Source organism: Pteropus medius, unplaced genomic scaffold, assembly GCF_902729225.1.
Source record: "Pteropus medius unplaced genomic scaffold, Ma_sr-lr_union100, whole genome shotgun sequence".
Taxonomy (NCBI): Eukaryota; Metazoa; Chordata; class Mammalia; order Chiroptera; family Pteropodidae; genus Pteropus; species Pteropus medius.
The window spans coordinates 7504170-7528870 of NW_024342647.1; the positions used below are offsets into that span (position 1 = coordinate 7504170).

Consider the following 24701-nt stretch of genomic DNA (forward strand, 5'->3'; position numbering starts at 1 on the left):
TCGGCCCGGACCGAGGGTTAATATGGCCGCGCCCATTGAGCGGAATGGGTGGCGCCATATTTCGAACACGTGTTAGCGCCGTACATCAAAAATTCTAAAGAACAAAGTTGAGTACTGGAATACAGGAGCTATAGAAAAAGTGTAGGGGAACAATGCGGGAGCAACGACATAAACTGGAAAATAATTCCAGGTATCTGAGGATGGAGTCAGGGAACCAATTCAGCTAAGATGTGTAGAAAGTGGATACACAGTGGAAGTGGGCGGGGGGGGAGGGGTCGGAAAGCCGGGGAAGCCCCTTCTGTAATCAAGCAGGCGAGGAGAAAGTCTCAGAGAGCTTAGTCATTTTACCTATCTATCACATTGCTTCACTTTCCCAATCTGAAGTATGCTAATATTAATAGTAATTGTTTATTGAGCACTTACTTTATGTTTATTGAGGTAGGTTATTTATGTTTTGAGATGGAGAAGTCAGGTTGGAGTAGTATTCTCCCTAGGAGATAGTCCTGGAAGAGGGCTAAGTCAGAATGCCTTTAATTTGGTGAACTCTAGCTAATGATTCTGGAAAAAAATTAGAACATCCTCTCCGAGGAATGCTTTCCCTAACTGGGATGGGAAGACTGTGCCCCTGCTAAAGACAGATAGCAGCAGAGGGGAATTGTTTGGGGATAAACTCTGAGGGATAATTCAGACCCCTAGATTCTCCTCTCAACAGGGTCTTGAACTTGCTCTGTGGCCTTAAGCCAGCCACTTTCCTTCAGTTCTCTCATTTGTAAAATAGAGGAAGGTTATGAAATACTCATTTGGGTATTTCAGTGTTTGCTGACATAAAAAAGTTCAGCATCAATGTCAGTGAAAAGCACGTTAGAATCCATACAGTATTTTTTTCATAATATATACCATCTAGAGCTATAATTGTTAAATTAATTAAACAAGGAGGCCATTACACTGAGGTGGTTCCAATGCCTTAGCAATTTGTAAGCAAACCAAAATCTAAGCCTGTAAATGCCTCAAGGTTAAGGAATAAAAACCTAAGGACAACCAATCACAAAGTCAGTGAGGCTTTCCCAAATAAGGCAACTGTTTAAACTACAGCTGATCAAATAATTTCCTTGCTTTGTTTCTGGGTATTCTCTATAAAAGTCTTGTCCCTAGCTCTGTCAGTGGAGGACTTCTAACTACTTCCCATTTGGTGCTGCCCAATTCAATTTTTGCTCACATAAACTCAATACTTTTAATATGCCTCAGTTTATCTTTTAACATTACTAGAGTATCTAGCCCTAACTAATGCCTAAAGACACTGAGAATTCATTCTCAGGGTTCATCAACTCTTTAAAACCAAATACAGTGGACTTCATGCTTCTGGAATATCCTCCCCAACAATATGCCAGGAAAATTACTATTCATGTTTCAAAGCTGGACTACAGCATCCTCTTCTCTCTACTTGTTTTTCCAGAATTTCCTGGCATCTATTCTTTTTTATGAGCACCTCTGCATATGCCTTCTTCCCTTACAGCCATTGTTGCTTGGACTGGAATTTCCAGTATTTCTGTCATTCTCCCCTTTGGTCTGACAGATACTCAGGACAAGACTGTCAGAATCAGCTTAGTTTCCCTGCCTTTTTGTTATATATATATTTATGTCTACTGACTCTTCCTCCATAATGTAAAGCTCATTCATTCCTCCAGTCATATACATTTATCATTGCCATGCTTGGTAATGCAAGAGAAAAGCTCAGAGTCTAATAGTGATAATGCAGTGTAATCAGTGATCTGACCGGGTATGATTGGTGCTGAGTGGGCATAGTAAGAGGAAGCTAACCCTATCAGGGACTGGGTGCTAGTGGTGGGGTTGTGGCAAGGGCCTCTGAGGAAGGCTTAGGACATGATTTTAAAACTGAGTCTTGGAAGAGGAGCAGAAGTTTATCATGAAAACAAGGTAAAGAAGGGAAGTCTCTAAAGAATAGTAGGTATAAACCACTTCTCACATACCTTAACACAGACTGATCCCACCTCCATATCTTTGTTCCTTCTGCTGGGAATGCCTATACTACTGTTTTTGGGAAAACTTCCTTGCCAAAGATTAAGGGAGTCTCCTTTGCCTCGTGAAGCCCTAAATTAATAGTTCTTTTACACGTATAATGTAATTCAGGGGTCTATAATCTACAGCCCTTGGGAAAATTTGGCCTGCTATCTGTTTTGATAAACTTTTATTGGCACACGGCCATGCTCATTCATTTACATATTGTCTGGTTGCTCTCAGTGCTATAATGACAGATTGAATAGTTGTGACAGAAACCATAAGGCCTGCAAAGTCTACAATATTTACTATCTATCACTCTACATTAAAAGTTTGCTAACTCCTGACTGAAGGAGAAACAATTATTATCATCTTTTTTTTTTTTTTTTTTACAGAAGACGTATCTGAGGAACACAAAGGTCATACAGCTTGTTAGTGGTGCAGCCAAGATGTAAATTCCCAAAGTCTGTCTCAGAGCTTATGCTCCTAAGCACTACACTACACTACACTTTAATGAATGTCTTTTGAATGCCAATTAATTTCTTTTGGTAAAGAGGCAAAAATATAATTTGTCATTCAACCCAGGAAACTTTTGATAGTAAAAGAGTTGATATTAATAACTATAAGTGAACAACAGGCATTAAACATGTCCTGGGCGATCTGAGATGTATGGTCACCCTAGAGATAAGAACAGAGATACACAAAATAGAGTAAAATAGATAGCATTTAAAAAGATGCTTTTGTAAGCCAGATAAGCATACTCTCTTGCTTTAGAGTCACACAATATACATTAAGATAAGAATACTTTCTGGTGAATACTTTAAACAACGAAAATAATTCTTACTGACCAAATACTCCAGCTTAATCATTTTAGGGGTGATGTTCTGTTCAATATTCCATTCTACTCTCAGCTGGCTTATAAAGTGAGAGGAGGCATGAGCCAGGCAATCCATAGAAATGCCATTATGCACATGAGAAAAAAAGTATGTGTAGAATCTTAGGTGCTACAGATGTGCGATATGCCACATACTTCAATGTAAATTTATAATCTAAATATTGCTTTCTGTCAATCAAATACAATCAAGATATGTCTAAAAGTTGCCCCCTTTATCTCTATTAATACTCTTTATCAAGAAATCTGTTTTATCTGTTATTAATATAGCCATTCCAGCCCTTGTATGCTTACTATTTGTATGGTATATAATTTTCAATCCATTTACTTTTAACTTATCCATGTATTATTAAAGTCTGGGTCTTATACAGAGCATATACTTGGGTCTTGCTTTTTTATTAAATCTCATTAAATCTTAGAGTGTTTAGTTCATTAAGTTTTAATGTAATTATTGCTATGGTTGGATTTAGGTCCACCATCTTACTTGTATTCTTCATCTCCTTTGATTTTGTTCCTCAGTATCTCTCTGCTTCTATTAAGAATTTAAAAATACTTTTTAGAGGTTCATTTAAATGGATCTGTTGTGTTTTGGGCCATATCTCTTTGCTTTACTCATTAGTGGTTTCCCTAGGGATTTCTCTATACACCTTTGACTTTCAGTCTACTTGAAATTGATTTGTACCATATCACATAAAACTTAGAAACCTTTCTACCATCTAGGTCCACTCCCTTTCTTTGTGCTAGAGTTGTTATGTGTATTGCACCATAAGACAATGTTATAAGTTTTGTTTTAAACAATCCTAAGTATTTTAAAGAAATTAAGAGGTTAAAAAAGTCTTTTATATTTACCTGTGTATTTACCATTGCTGATGTTTTTTGATGCTTCCTGAAAAACTGAGTTTCCATCTGATATCATTTTCCTTCAACCTCAAGAATTTTATGGTCTTCTGGGAATAAATTATCTTAATTCTTTTATATGATATCATTATTTCACCTTCGTTCTTGAAGGATATTTTTGTGGGATATAGAATTCGAGGATGAAAGTTTTTGTTTTCTTCCAAAGCAATATAAGGATACTCATCAACTGTCTTCTGGCCTCCACAGTTTTTGATGATAAGTTGCCAATCATTTGAATTTTTAAAATCACATTAATGTGGCATTTTTCCCCTTGACTTTCAAGATTTTATTTTTACCTTTAGGTTCTAGCAGCCTGTCTAGGATGCAATTCATCATGGTTTTCTATACATTTATCCTGCTTGGAGTTTGCTGAGATTCTCAAATCAGTACATTTATATCATTTACCAAATTTAGGGGAAGTTTTGGCCATTATATATTCAAATATTTTGTGTGTCCAAATCTTTCCTCATTTTGGGACTTCAACTACACCTAAGCAAGACATTTTATTGTTGTCTCACAGGTCACTGAGGTTCTGTTAATGTCTTCTTGATCATTTTTTTTCTCAATTGTTTAGATAATTTCTACTGATCTATTTCAAATTCAATAACTCCGAGTCATTTGCATTCTGCTAGTAAACTTACCTAGTGAATTTAAAATTTCAGACATTGTCTCTTTCAGTTCTAGAAATTTTCTTCTCATTTTTCTTTGTAGTTTCCATTTCTTTACTGAGTCAAAAAGACACTTTACATTCATTATAAACTTTATTTTATTAAGGATACTTATAATAATTGCATCAATATCTGCATCTGTTCATTCTGATTTCTGTTTTCTTGAAATGGGGTCATATTTTCCTAATTTTTTGAATGTCAAGTAAATTTTTCTTGTATCCTGGAAATCATGAATGATAAGTTGTGGAGATTCTTGATTCTGTTATATTTCTCTGAAGAGTGTTAATGTTTTTGTTTTATCAAGTGGTTAGCATGGTTGAACTCAAACTTCAAACTCTGTCTCTGGAGCAACAGCAAAAATGAAAGCTTTTATTTTGGTCTTTAGTTGAAGGGTTAGGAAGGAGTCTGTGCCATACATGCATGAGAGCCAGAGATTTGGGCAGAGTTTATTCATATAGTTTGGGTTGCCTTCTCTTTGAGTCTCAATTTTCTGGGATTCTCCCCTCACTTTCCAGTGGCTGTAGTTGCCCTGAACTCAGTCCTGTGGTTTTTCATCTCAAGAAGACTGCATGTTTTCTATCAAATTATTCCCCTTTGCCACGCCAACTTCAGAATGTCGTCAGACTTAAAGCCATGAAAATGTGATCTAAACTCCTACCTATCACTTTTTTTCCAAGTTTCAACTCCTTTCCATAATCTGCTTTTGTTCACTCTCTAGTTTCTTTAGGTCATTGTGTGTGTGTGTGTGTGTGTGTGTGTGTGTGTGTGTGTTGTCCAGAGTTTATAATTTTATCTGTGGGAAGGTCAGGCTCAGTAGGAATTTAACAAAATAAAATTAATTCATGAACATATAAAAATTATTTAGAAAAACATAAAACTTACTCTTAAACTCACAATCATGAAGGAACCATGGTGCACATAATGATGGTAGTATTTTACATTTTCCAACATATGTATTTGCATGTATAAACATTATATATATACACCTGAAGCTAATGTTGAATGTCATCTGTAACTGAAAAATAAAAAAATTTTAACTGATACATATTTTTAAAAAATTAAGATCTTAAAGTACATATTTTGTAAACCAATGTTTTTTATTTAATTATTATTTCAGGTTTTATAGATTGGTTTGCTCCATGCCCTTTTTCTAATGTCTGTGTCCTTTTACTTTTCCTTCTTTTACCATAAAGGTTAAATAGCTAAATATTCTACGTTTCTGAGACTCTCTTAAAACTAGTGATAGTCATGGTACTCATTTTTGGTCAATAACATGTGAGAAAAAGAGCCTGCTATAAGGAGACTTAGCAGACAAATGTTGCTTTCTTCATTATTAGATCACTCCATCAATGCCTAGAGGTGCATCAGTCTAATATATTCCTAAGAATAATATAGGATCAGCATCTCCTTAAATATAATTTGAAAGTATGACTTTTAACGTCATATTATTCAATCTTATGAGGGTATCATATTTTATTTAATCAATTAAGAATTTATGTTATATCTAACTTCTTTGTGTTCTGTGATAAATATTATAGTACACTGTGATTATGTGTTATAGAATAGATTCCTGGAAGTAGGGTTGCCAGACATTTTAAAGCTTTGATGTATACTATCAGACTTACATTTCAGTAATTGTGCAACCTTGACTACCAAAAGCAGTGCATAAAAGATCTTGTTTTCTACCTTTTTATTATTTTTAAATTTTATTATTTTGAAAATTTTATTATTTAAATTTTGATTTAATAAAACTTTTTCCTATTTTTCCCTCTTTATGTTGGAGGATCTCAATATCTTTCTCTCTCTTCCTACACACTCAGATTCTAAAAGATGTATGCCGGGCATGCTCTTTGATCACATATATTATATGACTTGCTCCCTCACTGCTGAAGTTTTTGTGTTACCATCTAAGTGAACTTGAGCTTGCTTCACCACCACCACCACTGTACTTAAAACTGCATTCCTCTACACTTCCATTCCCCTTCCCTGCTTTGTTTTTTGCCATACCACGTGCCACCATCTGTCATACTCTACATTTTAATTATTTATTTGCTTATTGCTTATCTTCCACTCTAGAATTAAGCTCTACGAGGACAAAGTTTTTTCTTCTTGTTTTTTTTGACTGCTATATTCCTAGGATTTCGAGTAGTATCCAGCATGTATTAAGTGATCAATATTGAATAATTTACTTTTACTTAAAAACTGTAATAATTTACTCTATAGATATGTGCTTCTTCATCTTCTTTAAAGAAACATCTTGGAAACATTTAAAATGGATTTAAACAATAATTTAGATCAGTGTTTCCGCATGTTCCCCAGACAAGCAGCATCAGCATCCTCTGGGAGCTAATTAAAAATGCAAATTTTTAGGCCTCAACACAGACCTACTAAACCAGAAACTCTGTGGGTAGGGCTCATTTCTAAAGTCCACATTTTAACAAGCCCTCTAGGCAATTTTGATGCATGCTAAAGTTAGTGAATCATTGATTTAGACATACCTCAATGTCAATTTCCTTTAATTATTCCCTTGCAATCATTTTAAAACATTGCCTTATTTATTGATGCTACCATTTAATTCGGTTTTTTTACTGCCCATGCTTTCAGCATTCATTTCTGCTGTTCAGGCATACCTATATTCCTGTTTGGGGTGTGGCACTATTATGAGTTCTCCAAGAAGTATGGTAAATTTAATCTAGCCATAACCTGCAACTGTTTTATTCTTTTAAAAAGTGAAGATTTTCTACAGCTCTGCACAGTGATGATTCATCCTGTGCATAGTGCCAGACTTCCACTTGGTAATAAATTACTGATGGAAATGGCTTTCACCTTGCATTTTTCCCCCAAGAATAAATAAGTTAATTGGTAATGGCTAATATCCATGGGTTGATCTTTCAACATATGAGCGTGCATGTGCGCGCGCGCGCGCGCGCGCACGCACACACACACACACACACACACACACACACACACACATTCCATTCTCAATATTTATACCTTTTAATTCTCAGAAAAGAGGAGGTCAGGAAGGCAGGCACTTGAATGGGAAATATTTGCAAAGATGGCATTTAATCACATATTTGATAGCCCATTATGCCAGACTAGTATCCAGGTAAAATATTTAGTATTGACCGTGATGAGATAAGTCTTGCTTACTGACTCATATGTTTATTCTGAGGAACAAATAAGGTAATGCAGTGAATGTACTGTGAAAAATGTAAAAGGTGACATACATGCCAAATATTACCTTATATTACAAAACCATTTTTGTCCTAATATCACTGTTTTTAGTGTAACAAGTAAATTTTAAAACAGTTCAGCTGTACTTTTTGTCTATGACTCATGAGAAAAATAATAAAACCTGGGTATGCAGTGGAAAACAACTTTCCTCTGCAAACCCATATTGACTCATAGTATCTTCTGGAATGCATGCTTAAGAATAATTCTGAGGCCAAGTCTAGATTCACTCAGAGTGCAGTGATTCAGTAACAATGTCTGCTCTTGGGCAAGAACAGAGAATTGTGCCATTTATTGCAATACATTTGAAATCCCAGATTGAGGTGTTTGTGTTTAAGTGCTTTGAATATGAGGAAAAAAGTGGAATGATTGTTCAGAAAATCTCTCTCATTCACCAGCAACAATTCATCTTCAGTCTTTTTTAAAAAATGGCAAATAGAAGAAATATAGTGCCAAGTTATAGTTGTAATTTATTACTTTAATAAAAGAACATGTTTAATAGGAAAAGTATCCATGTATTCAATATCAAGTTTAATACCATATCCTCAGAGTCATCATCATTCATGAATAGGCACAGAAACGTTTATTCTGTCAAACAACATCATGGAGTGGGCTCAGTGGAAATTTTAATTAGTGTTTATTTATGCATATTAAAAGGATTTTAATTGTGAAAGATATATACTTGATTTAAAAAGTTCAAACAGTATATAATAAAGAGATCTTGTTCCCATCCTAGACCCCATTCCTGTACTCCTGTGCCCAATAGCAACCACTATTAAAGTTCTTCTGTATTTTTTCAAACCAAGGCTATTCACATACAAATATATGTATACATACATACAAACACACACACTTTTGTACACAAATGGGAATATACTATATGCACAGTTCAGCAAAATGCTTTTTTCACTTAATAATGTATCTTGAGCATCATTTTCTACTAGCACTTGTGTATCTTCAGCTGTTTTCATTTTTTCTTAATTTTGTGTTAATATTTTTAACATAAAGAACCTTTTAATAAAGTTTTCTGCTGACACAGAAGGAAACGAAGATATTAAGAAAGAACAAGGTGTATCAAAGATGAGGCTCATACCAATGGCCACACATTTATACATGGCAATAAACAGGCAAATTCAATTCTTATATGTGGTGCTTAAGTACACAACACTCAGGAATTGTCAGCATATGTAATTTGTTTCTCTAGTATTCTGATTATTCAAGTTATTAACAATTTTAAAAATTTTATATTTCAGTCTGAACACATAGAATCATTTACAATAATTATTTTTAAAGCAATGTTTTTAAATAAAAGGTTTAGTATCAAATTTAAACTATCTACTGCTTCTATGTGAAGATTTATTTTCAAATTCTCTCATATATAATGAGGTGTGTCTTCTTGTTAAAGGCTTTCTAACATCCTTTAAATTCAGAACACTTTTAAGGTTAAATAAAACCTTCAGTTCAGTTAACATTTCCCACATTTATTTCACTCATGAGATTTATCTCCTGAATGAGTTTTCACATGTTTAGTAAGGGATGCATTCTGTTTGAAGGCTTTCCCACATTCATTACATTCATAGGGTTTCTCTCCAGTGTGGGATCTCTGGTGTATGACAAGTTGTGACTTTGCATTGAAGGCTTTTCCACACTCATTACATTCATAAGGTTTCTCCCCAGTATGAGTTCTCTGATGTACAATGAGGTGTGACTTTTGGCTAAAGGCTTTCCCACATTCATTACATTCATAAGGTTTCTCCCCGGTATGAACTCTCTGATGTTGAGTAAGGCCTTCGATTTGTTTGAAGGCCTTCCCACACTGATTACATTCAAAGGGACTTTCACCTGTATGGGTTTTCATGTGGTAAGTAAGAGATGAGCTATGTCCAAAAGCTTTTCCACATTCATTACATTTATAGGGTTTCTCCTTAGTATGAGTTCTTTGATGTATAGTGAGGTGTGATTTCTTGCTGAAAGCTTTCTCACATTCGTTGCACTCAAAGGGTTTCTCACCTGTATGAATTCTCATGTGTTTAGTAAGGGATGAGCTATACTTAAAGGCTCTTCCACATTCATTACATTCATATGGTATTTCACCTGTATGTGTTCTCACGTGTTCTGTAAGAGACGAATTATACCTAAAAGATTTACCACATTCCTTACATTCATAAGGTTTCTCTCCTGTATGAGATCTTACATGTTGAATAAGATTTGAGCTGTGTCTGAAGGTTTTCCCACATTCAGCACATTCATAGGGCTTTTCTCCAGTATGAACTCTTAGATGGTCAGTAAGGGCATGTTTATGACCATGGGCTTTGCCACACTGAATACATTCATATGGTTTTTCTCCAGTGTGAGTTCTCTGGTGTACAACGAGGTGTGACTTTTGACTAAAGGCTATCCCACATTCATTACATTCATATGGTTTCTCACCAGTATGAATTCTCTGATGGTCGATGAGTCCTTGTTTATGGCTAAGAACCTTTCCACATTGATTACATTCATATGGTTTCACTTTAGCTTGATTTGTGCCACACTTAGTAGATGAGCTATGGCAGAATGATTTCTCATGTTTTCCTTCAGTTTTAATTTTGTCCCATTTAGTATGGGATGGCTCATGACAAACTAGTTTCTCATGTTTCTTGCCAGTTTGAGATTTCTCACGCTTATTAGATGAGCTAAGGTTGGATAATTTCTGTTTCTTTCCAGTTTGAATTTGGTTTTGAGTCTCTGTATCAGATAAGCTATGGCTGAATGATTTCCTGTGTTCTTCTTCAGCTACATCAGGTTTCTTTTTTGCATAGTTTCTTATATGACCAGGTAAGTCTAAATTCTGTTTTAAACTCTTTCTCTGTGAATTAAATTTGAGACGCTTTTTTGGGGAAGAAACTTGTGTTGTACTCAGATTTGCACCCCCCAATGAACCACATTCATGGCCTTTCTTCTTAGTCAGAGTTCTTTTCTTGACTGCAACTTCCCTAAGGAGTTGGTTTTGAGATTCCTGATGATTCTCTAGCTGGTCATCATCTTGCGGGACTTCTTCTAAAATATAATTCAATGAGACATTCTTGTGAATCTTTGCACTCTCGTATTTTAGAATATAAGTTATAAAGAAATGCTCTGTTGTGGGGCTGAATCTTTATTCAAGTCTAATATCCCAAAGTGAATGAAATATCAGGCACAAATGTCCCTAACTCTTAGACTTGAGGGGTAAAGTGCTGTAGTAAAAACAGGAAAAGAAAACTGACATTAGTGATTAGAAAAAGCTTTGACTGTTTATAAATATGACCTTGCAAACTGAGATAGAAGATGAAATATATACAAGGAGCAGTAAATAGGGAATAGATGAAGTTAAAAGAGCTTGTAATTATAGTTGACACTTTCGAGGTCTCTTAACTCAACCTGCCCAGCTTTAATAACTGCCATTCCATCCATAGTATTTCGCTCCTAGAGCCTGTACTATACTAATCCAACTTTCCATGGCACAGTTGTTGACATATCTGGTTCAAGCCAAGATGTCCAATAGGAATCTTCTTCCTAAAACTTTAGACTATAATTAATCTCCATTGGATTCTCAACTTTAAAAATCATATAAGACAAGTAATATAGAGCCATATATCCCTTGTGCAAACAGAAAATGCATCAGTACAAAGAATGAAGCATACATCTTCAGAAAAGCAGAGATGTAAGATCATATATCCTCAAAGAGACCATTTGCATAATCCCAAGACCTAATGGCTTTCTAAACCTGGTTTCAATCCCTAGTAAGGCCTAGCTAAAGTATCTGTCTTCAGTAACAAGAGATATACCCAGGATCTTATAATAAATTCCTCTACTTACCTAAGCTAGCCCAAGTAAATTTTTGTTATTGCACCCCAAAGATCATAAATAGAGAAAATAAGATAAGTCCACCAAGGAGTACTAAACACCTTACAGGTGACAGAGGGACTAAGCAGAAAAGGGAGTTCCACTGCTACCATCCATGATCAATATAATAATGACATTCCTGTACTAAAAAGAATCCTACAGTTTCTGAGAATTCCTTAATGGTTTTACCATACGATAATATCCATAGTAATGAGATTGGCAAACAAATTTTACAGCATTTGGATTTACAATGTACACACACACTTGTCAATAGTTTGCTATGGGGCATACCTTTGTTCAAGTAACTCTACTGATTGCTAATTATAAATTTTAAGCTTATACCCAGCTCTAAGTGATTGATCATAGTCTTTCCTCCACACACTATACCATTGTATATTTTGAGATATCTTTGCAACCCCTACTTCCCTTTTCTGAGACCACCACCCACACGAACAGATTCAGGCAGCCATGTTTGTACTAAACAATCCAACTTCAGGTTGAAAACAATTGATTTGACAGTGGTAAACACGAGGTTTCAGCTAATCCAAGAATATCAAGAATATTCTTCTCCTAAGAACTTAGAATGGAAATTCAAAGACTTCTTTTAACTAGATATGGACACTTCACATGTTACTAAAAACTTGAGTTGGGACTACCATTTTAGGGTGGCCTTTTTCATCTATGTACATGGATCAGCTGAAAAAACTTCAAAAGACTCAAAGATGGAAGCAGATATAACAGTCTATATGACTTGAGAAAGAAAGAGCTAAAAAGCGAATAGCCATCTTGGTGGTAAAGGAACATTACCTGGATAAAGTGAAAACTGGGCTCAAACAGAAGAGAGTTATGGTATTGGAATACACACTCAGGAAATACTATTACTTTCATGGGAACTTTGAAAATATCCGTTCCCATGGAGATCAATTTTTATAAGTATAGATATCATGGTGATATAGATATGGTAAGGAAAAGTGAAGTTGCTAGCTGCCTTTTCATTTAGCAAATTTTAAGTGATGCAAGCATTCTGAGAAACATTATACACGAACTTTTATGCAGCAATATCTTCCAATGCCCAAGGATGCTGGGGAGAATAGAGGCAAATTTCCTTCAGAGAAAAAAGGGATCAAAACTCAAACCTTTCCCCTTGTGGTGTAACATTATAATGACCCCTTATAATGATGGTTGTAGCTGGTCCCAACTGACACTACAACAGAAATGTACCATGAGTGAGGGGAGGAGAATCTGAACTAGTGAACTGGTGTAATAGGGTACTATTAAGGGGAAAGTTAGGTGTGGCAGGGCATGTGATTAAATCTATAAGCTTGTCCTGAATGTGAGACAGTAACTAAAACATGAATTTTAAGCTAAAATGACTATAACTTCAGAAACTGAAGTATGGAGCTCACTGGACCCAGCAACTCACCAAAGGGAATAGAACAGTCCTTCCTTGAAGAACCTCCAAGTATTGCGTAAGAACCTGAATTGAGACGAGAGTCACTGTAGCAATGACAAAGATATATTAAATAACTCAAGATTATTTTTCAGTTGTAACAGAAAGTATCGGCAAGAAAAGTAAAGCCAGCCATAACTAGAGCTACTAATGAGTGGATCAAAAACTCCATGAAGTATCTTCATTTGTCATTTGAAAGACTGGTCTTTCCACTCTCAGGAAATTCATGGAGTCTTGAAAAATTCAGGGTCAGACAAAACCTAAAAAGATATTGTGGACATTGTGCTAATTTGGGGACTGTAGTGACATAAATAATAACTGGATATTTTAATGCTTGGTGGCAACGCCTAAGATGAATTATTTTAAAAAGGGATTCAACAAATCTACCTAAGAATTGGAACAATTTAGATATGCAGTAATAGGAATCCGATTTGAGTGACGTCGGTGACTAAGGAGAAAAACAGAAAACAGGAACCGAAGAGGGAATACTTAAGAGAGCAGAGAGCAAAGATTCACAGGAACTCCACGGTAGACAGGCCCAAAATCAGAGTAGAACCTGATCGAACTAGAGAAGGTAAAAGGACGCTCTAATTTAGAAAGAAAGATAAAGCTTTCGATTTCTGACACTCTGAGAATGAGCTGTCCTGTAAGCAAGTCAAATATGAGTGCAATACAAAAGAATTGGAGATTTATTTGGACAAGATAAATTTATCTTGGAAGTCATCAGTGTAGAATAAAAAGCTTGTATGTGCACGATGGATGATTCCTTGGGAGAAATATGAGAGAATAAAGAACAGATAGTAGAAGACAAAACTCTAGGGACACTTAAGTGAGAAGAAAGAGAACCTAGAGAAAAATGGTAAGGAAGCACTTAGATGATAAAATCAGATTCAGGTGATCTAGTTCGACCTACGGCAAGAATTTCAGGCGGACTAAAACTATTAGGCAAGCACTGAAAGGTAAGCAGTGGTCACTTGAAAGTCAGAAATTTTTAGAGAGACTTGAATTCTGTGGCATTTGACACAGGTTAAGGGAAAAAATGAAAATGTCGATGTATTGTAGACCACAAGTTTAGAGCATTTCACAGTGAAAGGAGAAAAATGTAAAGTAATTAGGGTCAGGAGCATCATGCCGGAGATTTGTGACAGATCGAAATATGTCTGAATAGATAAGAACATATCATATGTGGGGGTCTCAGAGTGTGAATGAAATACTTAGAGAAATACTAAGGCTATTAGGAAAAGGGAGGATAATTCTCAAAAAGCTCTGCTTTAAATAAGGGAAACAGGAATGGAATTCAGAGAACCGCTCCTCCTGAAAGCTGAGCAATGGAGAACGTGGATGAGGAAAGACGGCTATACGGAAGGGTCAGTTAGGCATCTGAGGGCTAGTACCAAAGAGTTAGAGTCCTGGTTTTCACCGTTTTTCCTAACACAAGGTGACTGTGTGGCAGCCCGTGGAAGCAGTACGCCTCCCAGGCCCATTATATGGCCACACGACTCTTCCCTGTGGAAGGATTATACATTCCTACCCTGCTGAATTCAGGAGTGGTCAGGCGATCTGCTCTAAGCAAGGAACCACTCAAACGTAAGCAGAAAGAAATATCGACCACTTCGCCATCAGTGATTTGAAGAGTCATCGTGTGGTTCCACTCACTCTCCTTTCCTTCTGCCATGAGACCTGAATTTGCCAAACAGGGAATGCTCTTTCCGTGTAGGTCCACGAGATAATATGAAATAAGCTGCAGCCTGAGCGAGAAACAAATCTTGCTTTTTGTAAGTCACTAAGAATTTTGAGTCATTCCGTAATGGACCATAACTTAACCCGAGCTGACTGATACAGGTGATGTAAGCAAACTCCCTTAAGTAACACTGGCTTTGTGGATATAGTGAACCTCATCTGAGAACTTCTCACACAGACAGGTTCGTAGAAGGAACAAATATCAGAACATCCAAGGTTAAAGAATGCTTGTACTTTGATCTCCTCTTCCCTCAGGAGATTCTGATATTTCTCTATTGCTACTTCCTGGTTAAGAAAGAAGGTTCTGGGGTCTTTAAGAAGAATTTAAGAATAAAATTTCAAAGTTACCATCGAAAAACTAGAACTTACTTCCATTGGCTTCTGTTTGCTTGGGTCTTGCCGTTTCATTCGGACCACCCTGTCTGGGCGTTTTCCCCTTCCCCAGCCATGGCTCTTCTCCTTTTTCCAACTTGGAGATCATGTCTCGTTTGGCAGCTTGATATCCTGCTCATGAGAAATGGTAGACATGGAATGTTGGAACAACAAACATCCCAGAAATCAAGCCCCAATATTTAGCTTCAGAGCCTTTAAAGGATAAAGAATATATGACTTCTGAAATTCCGCAATGCAGAAGCCCAAGTACCCCATCTGAGCAGACCTTCTATTCTGGAGGTAGGGGCACAGGTATCCTGCCTAGTACCCAAAAGCTCCTCGACTCAAAAATTCAATGTCACCTTTAGCAAGGGCTCCAGAGGGAAGCATCACAGTGGACATATTTTGAATTACAAAGAAACCGTCCTTACCCATTGAGGCGAGGTGGCTGTAGTTCTCCAGCATCACATCCTTGTGCAGGTTCCTCTGAGCAAGATCTAGCTGCTCCCATTCTTTCTGGGGAAAGGCCATAGTCACATCTTTGAATGTCACCGATACCTGTAATAACACAGTCCTGTTGAACCTAATGTCATCCACATTAGTGAGTGATTAGGACAAGATAATAATGACTCGTTCTTACCTTGACCACTCACTGTTGGTCATGATGTTATACAGGATACCTATTCTTTACGCAATTTTGCATTTTTTTGAGAAACAAAAACCATATGAAGAAATGTCCCTATTATGGACTGAATGTTTGTGTCCCCCCAAAATTGGTATGAGGAAACCCTACTCTTCAGTGTGATGTTTTTAAGAGATAGGGCCTTGGAGAGGTAATTAGGATTAGATGAGGGTGAAATCTTCATGAATGGGATTAGTGCCCTTCTAAGAGTCGCAAGAGACCATGCTTCCTCTCCCTGCTTTTTCAGCCAAGCGAGGATATGAGGAGTCTGTAACCTGGAAGAGGGTTCTCACCAATCCCAACCATGCTGTCACCCTGATCTTGAACTTCTAGCCTCCAGAACTATGAGAAATAAATTTCTGTTGTTTATAAGTTACTGAGTCTATGGCACTTTGTTGGGACTAAAACAGTCCCTATTGTAAATTTGTTTATTCAAGGGGATTTAAAAAAAAAATCATACGATCATCAGAGAGAAAGACAATAACCAAAAAAAAAAAAAAAAAAAAAAAAAAAAAAAGAAAAAGAAAAAAAAAAAAGAAAGAAAGAAAGAAAGTAAAAGAAAAGAAACAGAATCAATTTTTATCTTTTCTGCTATAACAAAAGACTATGGAGTAGTGTTTCTGGAGTTCTGAGGTAGGAGACTTGAGACTCTTGATTTTTATAACCAGTCAAAAAATCACTTATATTCAGAAACAAAAGTAAGGTATTTTAAGCATGTAAGGACTCAGAAAGTACATGGCCTATGTACTTTCGCAATAAAGGGAAGGAGAAGAGGGAGAGAGAAATCTGGAAGGTGGGGGTGGGGGAAGAGGAGGAGAAGAAGAAAATAAATAATTTTTAAAAGAAGGAAAATGGGATCGAAATAAAGATTGTGGAAAAACTTAATAATATGCTATGAATAATAAAACCAATGTCTAGTTACATCCAAGTAACTTAATAATGTTCTTGTGCAATTGTTATAAAAGTAACCTTAAAATCAAGAGGTATGATGTAAGAAAAATAAGCAGGAATATAACTGGTAGGGATTGGGCCCACGGGAGAAATCAAAGCAGGTTAAAGTTCTCTTATTGGAGGTGAGAGGAGAATGACACAGCTATTGGACAATTTTAATACAATTAAGTATATGTGCAAACATGTTTGTTTAACATTTAAAGATAACTCCTTACCTCCACCGACCGCCAATCAATTAGCTGCACGTGTTAGCAATCTCTAACCTCACCAACCTCCAGTCACTGACCCCTAATGCTCCCATCACTGATTGTCACTGGTCTCCCAATCACTGAGCTGGGATAGCCTGCCTGACTCACTAAGTCTATAATCCTCAAATGACTGATCCCAACAAACTTCCTCGTCACTAACAGCAACAGATCTCCCCAACCACCTGCCTTTACAGACACTCCAATCACATATTTCCACAGGTCCCTTGACTATTAATATACACGAACACATCAATTTCTATTTCCGATATGACTCCAGATCCTTTATCCTATCAACTCCCAATCGCTGACACCAACTGAACTCTCAAACGGTGGCTTCTAGAGAATCCTAATCACTGCCAGCAAACTCCACTGCACCCTCAACCTCTTTAGCCGTTTCCTTTATCTGCTTGCTTTAACTGAAATCTGGCTCCTGAGGATCCCACTCCCTTACAGTGCTCCCCAGTGGAGGTTGTCTTCTTCTTTCTCCCCACGACCTATGTATCTCAGGGCCAGATGAGAAAAATGATTACTTGCCTTTTTTTATTCACCCTTCCTAAACCTGATCTTGTTGAGAGTATCACCAGACTTTAACCCATTACCCTGCGGTTCGATGATTCGCTAGGACTCACAGGACAGCATATAGTTGCACTCGTAGCTATTATTTTGTAAGCAAAAGAATACAAAGCAAAATCCGCTTTAAAAAAAAAAAAAAGGTGCATGGGGTGAAGTGCAGAACAGACCAGGCACAAGTATCCAAGAGTCCTCTCCCAGCAGAGTCACACTACATACGTAATTCCTCCAGAAATGAGCTGTGATAACATGTGAAGTGTTGTGTACCAAGGGAAGTGTTTCCCAGAAGGAAATCAGGTGTTCGGCATAAGCCACGTCGCTCACACAGTTTAGGCACATTTCATTGCTGGGAATCATTCATCATTTCTGGGAATGATGGGAACCTCCTGAAATCTAAGTTCTCAGACGTCAGCCAAAGGGCAACTTTGCAAGCAGGCCTTTCTAAGAACTGCCATTTTAGGCCTCTTATGTCAACTTTCCTGCCCAGTCACCCTGCCTCAATCATTGAAAACTTTAGCACCAAAGTCCCTTTCACAGCTCCTGTACCATCTCTATATCAGTGCAGAAGAGCCATTCAACACCCTGGCCTCTCTCTCTCCTGACTCCAACAACCTTTTCTTCTACCCAAGCTCAGCACCTCCTCACCGCGCATCCGTTCCTTAGACAGTGCCATCACTACGCGACCTCTAAAATCTCCACTTATAATATTCTACCAACATTTGCTATCTTACAGCCTACTTTCTCTAGTACTTCCACTCCAATAATTCTCCAAACACATCGAGCCCTCCAATATATTGATCCTAACCTCTTGTTCACAATCTGCCATTGCCACATAGCCTTATTCTACTTCTATCTTATTTAGATTCCCTGTTCTAACCACAACACTCCACTGAAAACAGCTTTAACTTCCTTGCCCCTCTTCTCCACTGTACTTACCTAACTAGCCTCAGCCTTGCTCAAACCCAGCTCTCCTTTTAATCTCTAACCTCTGCAGCTAAACATTCCAAGAGAAAAATCGAGCAACTTTGCTGTGGGCTCACTTTAAATTTATAACACACGTCTCAAATGGACCTCCAGTACTCTGAGCTTCCTCTTTCTCTTTCCAAGATGATTATTCCAAACATTTTCTTCTTTCTCTTTGAAATCTCCAATATCTACCTACCCTCTGCTGATGAATTTGCCTTATACTTCAAAGAGAAAATAAATGCAGATGGATGAGAATTACCTTTCCTTTTTACCACCAATTCCACCAGCTTGTTTCCAAACCCATAGAATCTGTCTTCCCTTCTGTTAAAATGGAAGAACTGTCCCTTCTCTCACCCAAGGCCACTCTGTGCATTTATGCTCTGGATCCCATCCTCAACTGCCTCCTCAAGGACATCACCCCTGCAATTAACCTTGTTCTCTTTTGTAACTTCTATTTTCCCTTTTTCCTGGATCATTCCCATTGACATATGAAGTTGCCTTAATACCACCAATCTGAAGAAACCTGCTTAATTTCATGTCCCATCCAATGTCAATTTCTTTGTTCCTTTTACCAGCAAAACTCCTAGTGTTGTTTATACTTGCTGTCTCTACGTCATTACCTCCCATTCTTTCAACTCATCCTAACAGGATTTTACCCTCATTACTCCACTAAAAGAGCTATCGGAAATTGGGCTACATCTTGCTAAAGTCAAATTCTCTGTAATCTCACAATAGCATGTGACACAACTGATTACGCCCACTGTCCCAGAAAACTTTCTTCTCTATGCTTCTTCAACACCACATTCGCAGTTTTCCTCCTACCTCAACGGCTACTCCTCGTATTCTCATATTCTCCCTGCCGCTCTCTCTCTCCTATGTCAGTGGCTAGGAGCTCTGTCCTTGGTACTCTTTTCTTCCCTATCTGCCTTCTCCCCCTAGGTTATCTCATCTAATCTTACGGATTTAAACACCATCTTTATGCTGATGCCTTTCATATATGGATTCTCTAGCCCAGATCTCTCCTAAATTCTAGATTCATATATCTAACCAACTACCCAACATCTCTACTTGGACATGTAATGGGCATCTTGACATGGCCAAAACAGAACCACTGTCATCTACCCTGGCTCCCATTTACATACACCGGATCTGGTCTTCTCCAAACGTAACCCTTTTTCAGAAGATAGAACCACCACCTATCCAGATCCACGGGCCAAAAGTCTAAATGTAAATCTTGATTCTTCTCTTCCTCCATGTTCCGTATCAATCCATCGTTAAGTCCTATTGGCTCATCTCCGGATGTATTCCGAATCCGATTTTCCATTTCACTGCTACAATCCTTTCCAAATCGTCACCATCTCTTGAACTACTGCAATGAACTTTCCTAGCTGATCTCCCTGCACCTCTGCGCACAGAGAGGGACAATCCAGTCTGTAACCACCACAGCCACCGTCATCCCTGGCTCCCATAGACATCCCAAATTGCAGACCCCCCACAGACCTCCCCAATCTCTGACACACCACAAAGCCTCATTTCGGATCCCTATAGCCTTCCAAACTGACATTTCCGTGACTGTCACAGACCCAACTCCGCCCGCCCCATCAGGGGCACCGCAGATCCCTCAAAACACCGATTCCTTAAAACCGAAGCACTCGCTGACCGCACACACCCCTCCATCACGACTCCACAGATGCCTCAGAACGCTAACCCCGCCAAAGGCCCTCCGGCATCGACTCCGATTCCCAAACCCCCTATCTTTACAACCTACAGTAACGTTCCAATTACTGACCTCCAATGACACCATCTCCGACCACCAGACCGCCCCCGCCCCATCGTCGAGCTCACCGCCGCGCTACCCCCAGGCTCCGACACGGCCATCTCTGGTGGACGCCCGGCCTCTTCGGTGGTCCTCGCACGCCTCCGCCGGTCCGCGGCCTCTGGCTTTGTCAGAATCGGGTCTCAAGCGGAGGCCGACATGGCGGCCAACTCGAGCGCGACCACGGAGGGTCCTGCAGTTGCGATGGCGGCGCCCTTGGGCATCATGCGCGGGCGCAGCCATCTTGACCAAGGCCCCGCCGTACAGAGCAGACCCCGGGGCGACCGGCGGGCTCCCAGGCCGATGTCCAGGGGCTTCCTCCGAGCGTCCTGAGTCGTCAGATGCGAGCGGCAGAAACCTGGCTCAGTGACTCGCTGCAGAGTGCGTCACTGTGCCTGACACTCCGCCCCCGGCACACGAATCCAGAATTTGGAGTCGCTTTTCCGAATCAGTCAGTTCAGCCAGCTGCCAGGAAACCGGGAATCGCAATACCTCGCGCGGACTCCAGACGGCTAGGAGAAAGAGAGAGATTGGAAAGGGAAAGGACAAAAAGCCTGTTCGGGCAGATACCATTCTTTTATAGGGAGAGAAGACTGATCTGTGAAATATACGATGTGTTTTCATTGATAAGAACGAGGGAAAAAAATGAAGCAGCAGATTAAGTGAACAAACACATCACTCCTCAGTGAGAACCCAGGTTTGATGGAGGTGTTTCATCCAAATAATCCAATAGCAGGAGCAGCAATAATTTCTCAGTGCATTATTTCATGTGTCGACATGATTGATTTAACAATTATTTGTTGAGTTTTTACTATGTGCAGACCAGGTTGCTGTGCTTGCTATGCTAGGTAACGGGAAAGGGTGAAGACAGGCGGGTATACTTTTATTCACCCTGCTACAGTTTCCAATGGGACAGAAGGCTGGTGAAAACATGTTCTTTTTTCCAGAATCAAACATTCCCTGTTTGCACCTCCCACTCAGGTGAATAAACGACTGTTTATCCCTCTGTCAGGAGTGGTTGTATCTATTCTTCTTCCCCTCGCAATCTTTTCTCTGAATAGATTCTCAGTGCATTTTTGCTGAGTTCATAAGAACGATTCCCTAGACCACCCAATCTCAGGACACTTTCTGCCTAGTCTCCCGGACCCAGTACTGAATATATATATATATATATATATATATATATATATATATATATATATATATTATCAACAAACGAATCCAGAATATATAATATATATATATATATATATATATAGACAATAACAAAAAGAGGGTTTCTTTCTTTTCTTTTTTTTCTTTCTTTCTTCCTTCCTTCCTCCTTCCTCCCTCCCACCTCCCTCCCTCCCTCTCTCTCTCTCTCTCTCTCTCTCTTTCTTTTTTTCATTGTTTGTTTTTGTCCAACAAATCACAGGAGTATGTTTCCCATTTATTCTCAAACGATGCTTTTCCTGGTCTTCTATCATCAATTGTGCTGAGCAGAATTCCAACATAGCCCCCGTTATCTCATTCCACTGGCGACCCTGGATATCCTGTTCTACATATCATACCTCGTTGTTGGCATTCACAGATCAGTAATGTGAATTTGAGACAAACTGTAGATAATGAGCAAAGGCTTTGGAACTGAAGAATGCCTGGCCTGATCCTTATGTTAATTTGCCTGTAATCTTCGGTGTGTAGATAAACTCTCAGAGCCTGTTTTCTCCATTGTATCTTGGGAGGACATTTATTGAAGAGAGGTAATTAGAGCCAGAAGAAAAAGACTCTATGCACAATGACGGGTTTAAAAGGGAAAACTTAGCTTGGCTTGTTGATTTTACTATTACATGTCACTGAGAGAGGTAAGACACAGAAGGATTTTCGGTGTGCAATAAAAGTAGAAAAGTTTAAGAGTAAGCACGGCAAAATGAGAAAATGAGATCTAATGCCCAACACAACTGTAAAAAGACATTCCTTTGAAAGAAAAAAGCATCGGTTCAGTTTTTGGCAGTGCGGGCTGGGTGGAGATTTGCACAGTGGCATGGTAGAAATATTCTACCTGTGGACTGGAGAGGTAGTAGCAGAGAGTTTACGCATTTGTAAGCATTCTATTGATGTGTATGTGAACTTACACCGTGTGCCTTGTAGGTATGTCAATGAATCTGTCAACTTGATACAGTGCAAAAGTGTAGGGTAAAACAAGGATTACTGAAGTAAAAAAATAATAATAATAAAAAGAGATTTGAGAGGCTAACAAGTCTCTCCCAAGAGTGCCTGCCGAGGCACAGTGACAAAGGTTTGAAATATTCAGGAAATTTATCGTGACTAACATAGAAGCTAATGGACCGAGAATCAAAGATGCTTCAACAACAGCACACCCCCCAAATCACTCAGAGTGCTCACTGGAGGTAAAGGCTTGGTTCCAGGAGGGTTTCAAAGCATTCATCTTGAAGAAATCCATTCTCAAGTAAAAGTAAAAAGGATACAGCTGGATATTTGCGCACCGATGTTCACAGCAGCATTCATTATTCACGGTGGCCAGGACATGGAAGCAACCGAAGTGTCCTACGATAGATGAGTGGATGAGGAAGCTGTGGTACGTATATACAATGGAATATTACTCAGTCATAAGAGGAGATGAAATACTGCCATGTGCGATGACATGGATGGACCTCAAGATAAACATGCCAAGCGAAATAAGCCAGGCAGAAAACGTTGAAAATCACACGATATCACTTATATGTGAGATATAGACCTAAAAACAACAAACGAACAGGACAAATAAACTGAGACTCCTGGACATGGACTATAGACTAGTGGTCAGCAGAGGGTAGGGGCCGTGGGAGGTGGGGAGTGGTAGATGTGGTAAAGGGGGTCAAATATGTGGTGACAGAAAGAAATCTAACTATGGGAGGTGAGCACACAGTGTAAATATAGATATATATGCCTTACTGTTAAAGTGTACAGCTGAAACTTATTAGATTTCGTTAACCAGTGTCATCATAAAAAATAAATTAATTTTTAAAAAAGATACAGCTGCCTTCGAGGCACAGGCTGTGACGAAAATAAATAAACGAATACACACAAACACACGCACGCACCTAGGTTTCCTTAAACGGATTTTATTTTTCATATAAAACAGGGAAACATTCACTAGGGCAAACGTCCCAATCAATGACAGTCGCGGTAATCTGAGCCCCTACAAGAAAAGAAGTGTTTCCTCTATATGTTCTCCCTCCAGGCTGTCTGCTGGAAACCTGGACCTGTGGATCCCGGAGCTGGGATTCCCTAGGAGGGGACGTCTGGTCCATGCCTAACCCTGTTTCCCGGACAGGTGGTTTCTGCCGCGCTGTGGGGGGAAGCCGGTCGCCTGGGTGTGCAAGATGCTACCACGGACGCTTGCACGGGCAGTTGGAAGCGCAGAGTTCGGATTGGCTCTGGGGCGCAGGAGGGACCGAGCGAGGGCGCTGACTGGGCGCGTGTCCGCTAAGGCCACCAAGCACCTGGCATGCAGGGCTGCTGGCAGGTGAGCCCAGGCTGCGCAGCCAGCAGGGCGTCGAGTGCGGAGAGCGCCCAGTGCAGGTTCGCCCCGGCGTGCGCCAGCTGCCAGCTGAGCCAGGCGCGCTGCGAGGCCGTGGGCTCCGTGCCGCGGGCAGGCACCCGCAGGAAGGCGCCCCCCGGGGCCCGCAGGTCGTCCAAGGCCACGTCCAGCGCGTCCACTTGGTTGACGAGTCTGGACGTGAGGGCCGTCAGGGGCGCGGGGACTTCCGGCGACAGGTGTCGGCGGCGGCGCTTTGGGGAGGAGGGTCTGGCCTCCCGGCTGTCCTGGCTGCGACCCCGACTCCTGGTCCTCGCTGGCCCTCTGGGCGGGGTTGTCCTGTCCTTGACTTGCGGGGGAGGGCGGCCAACACCTGCGTTGGAGGGAAAACAGAAGGTGTTCTGGTGAGTGTGCGCTGCGGGCCAAGGTGACCAGGACCCCTTTCCAGGCCCGACTTCATCACCCCCCAACCCCCTCCCCCACTCCCCAGCACGCCTGATTCTGGTGGGCCCTAATAGGATCTGGCAGGAACCCCTGCCAAGGCCTGGATCTCTTTCTCTCAGCCCTTTACGGCTTTCAGAGCAGCTCCCCAGGGGCAGTGTCTGTCCCCAACCTCCTGTGGATGCTGGCTTGCCATTCAAGACAGGCGTCCACACACCCCGCCTCTACAAAGGCACAGCCCAGAAGCCTACCTCCTCTGTTCTGATGTCCTGCTCTGGTGGAGCCGAGCTTGTCCTTTCCTCTCCCTTGGGCTGGGGATGGTCGCCCCCTCGCCTTCTCTTCTGGGTGTCTGTTTTCCTCACTGCGACTGCAGGGCG

General features: G+C 39.8%; 1 protein-coding gene across 1 annotated transcript; it reads right to left on the reverse strand.

The window, feature by feature from the left end:
• Nucleotides 1-8152: 8152 nt before the first annotated feature.
• On the reverse strand, nucleotides 8153-20718 carry ZFP37 (ZFP37 zinc finger protein). Its single transcript, XM_039866907.1, has 5 exons — nucleotides 20396-20718; nucleotides 15565-15691; nucleotides 15131-15265; nucleotides 12995-13048; nucleotides 8153-10746 (listed from the first exon to the last, which is right to left on the reverse strand). The coding sequence occupies exons 1-5, from the start codon at nucleotides 20426-20428 to the stop codon at nucleotides 9194-9196; spliced, it is 1902 nt and encodes a 633-aa protein (XP_039722841.1). The 5' UTR covers nucleotides 20429-20718; the 3' UTR covers nucleotides 8153-9193.
• Between the last annotated feature and the right edge of the window lie 3983 nt (nucleotides 20719-24701).

Coding starts and splice junctions, on each gene's coding strand:
- ZFP37 (XM_039866907.1), bottom strand. CDS start 20,428: ATGGCCGTGTCGGAGCCTGGGGGTAGCGCGGCG. Junction 15,692..20,395: donor AGCCTGGGGGTAGCGCGGCG/GTGAGCTCGACG, acceptor GTGTTATTACAG/GTATCGGTGACATTCAAAGA. Junction 15,266..15,564: donor CAGCCACCTCGCCTCAATGG/GTAAGGACGGTT, acceptor TCTCATGAGCAG/GATATCAAGCTGCCAAACGA.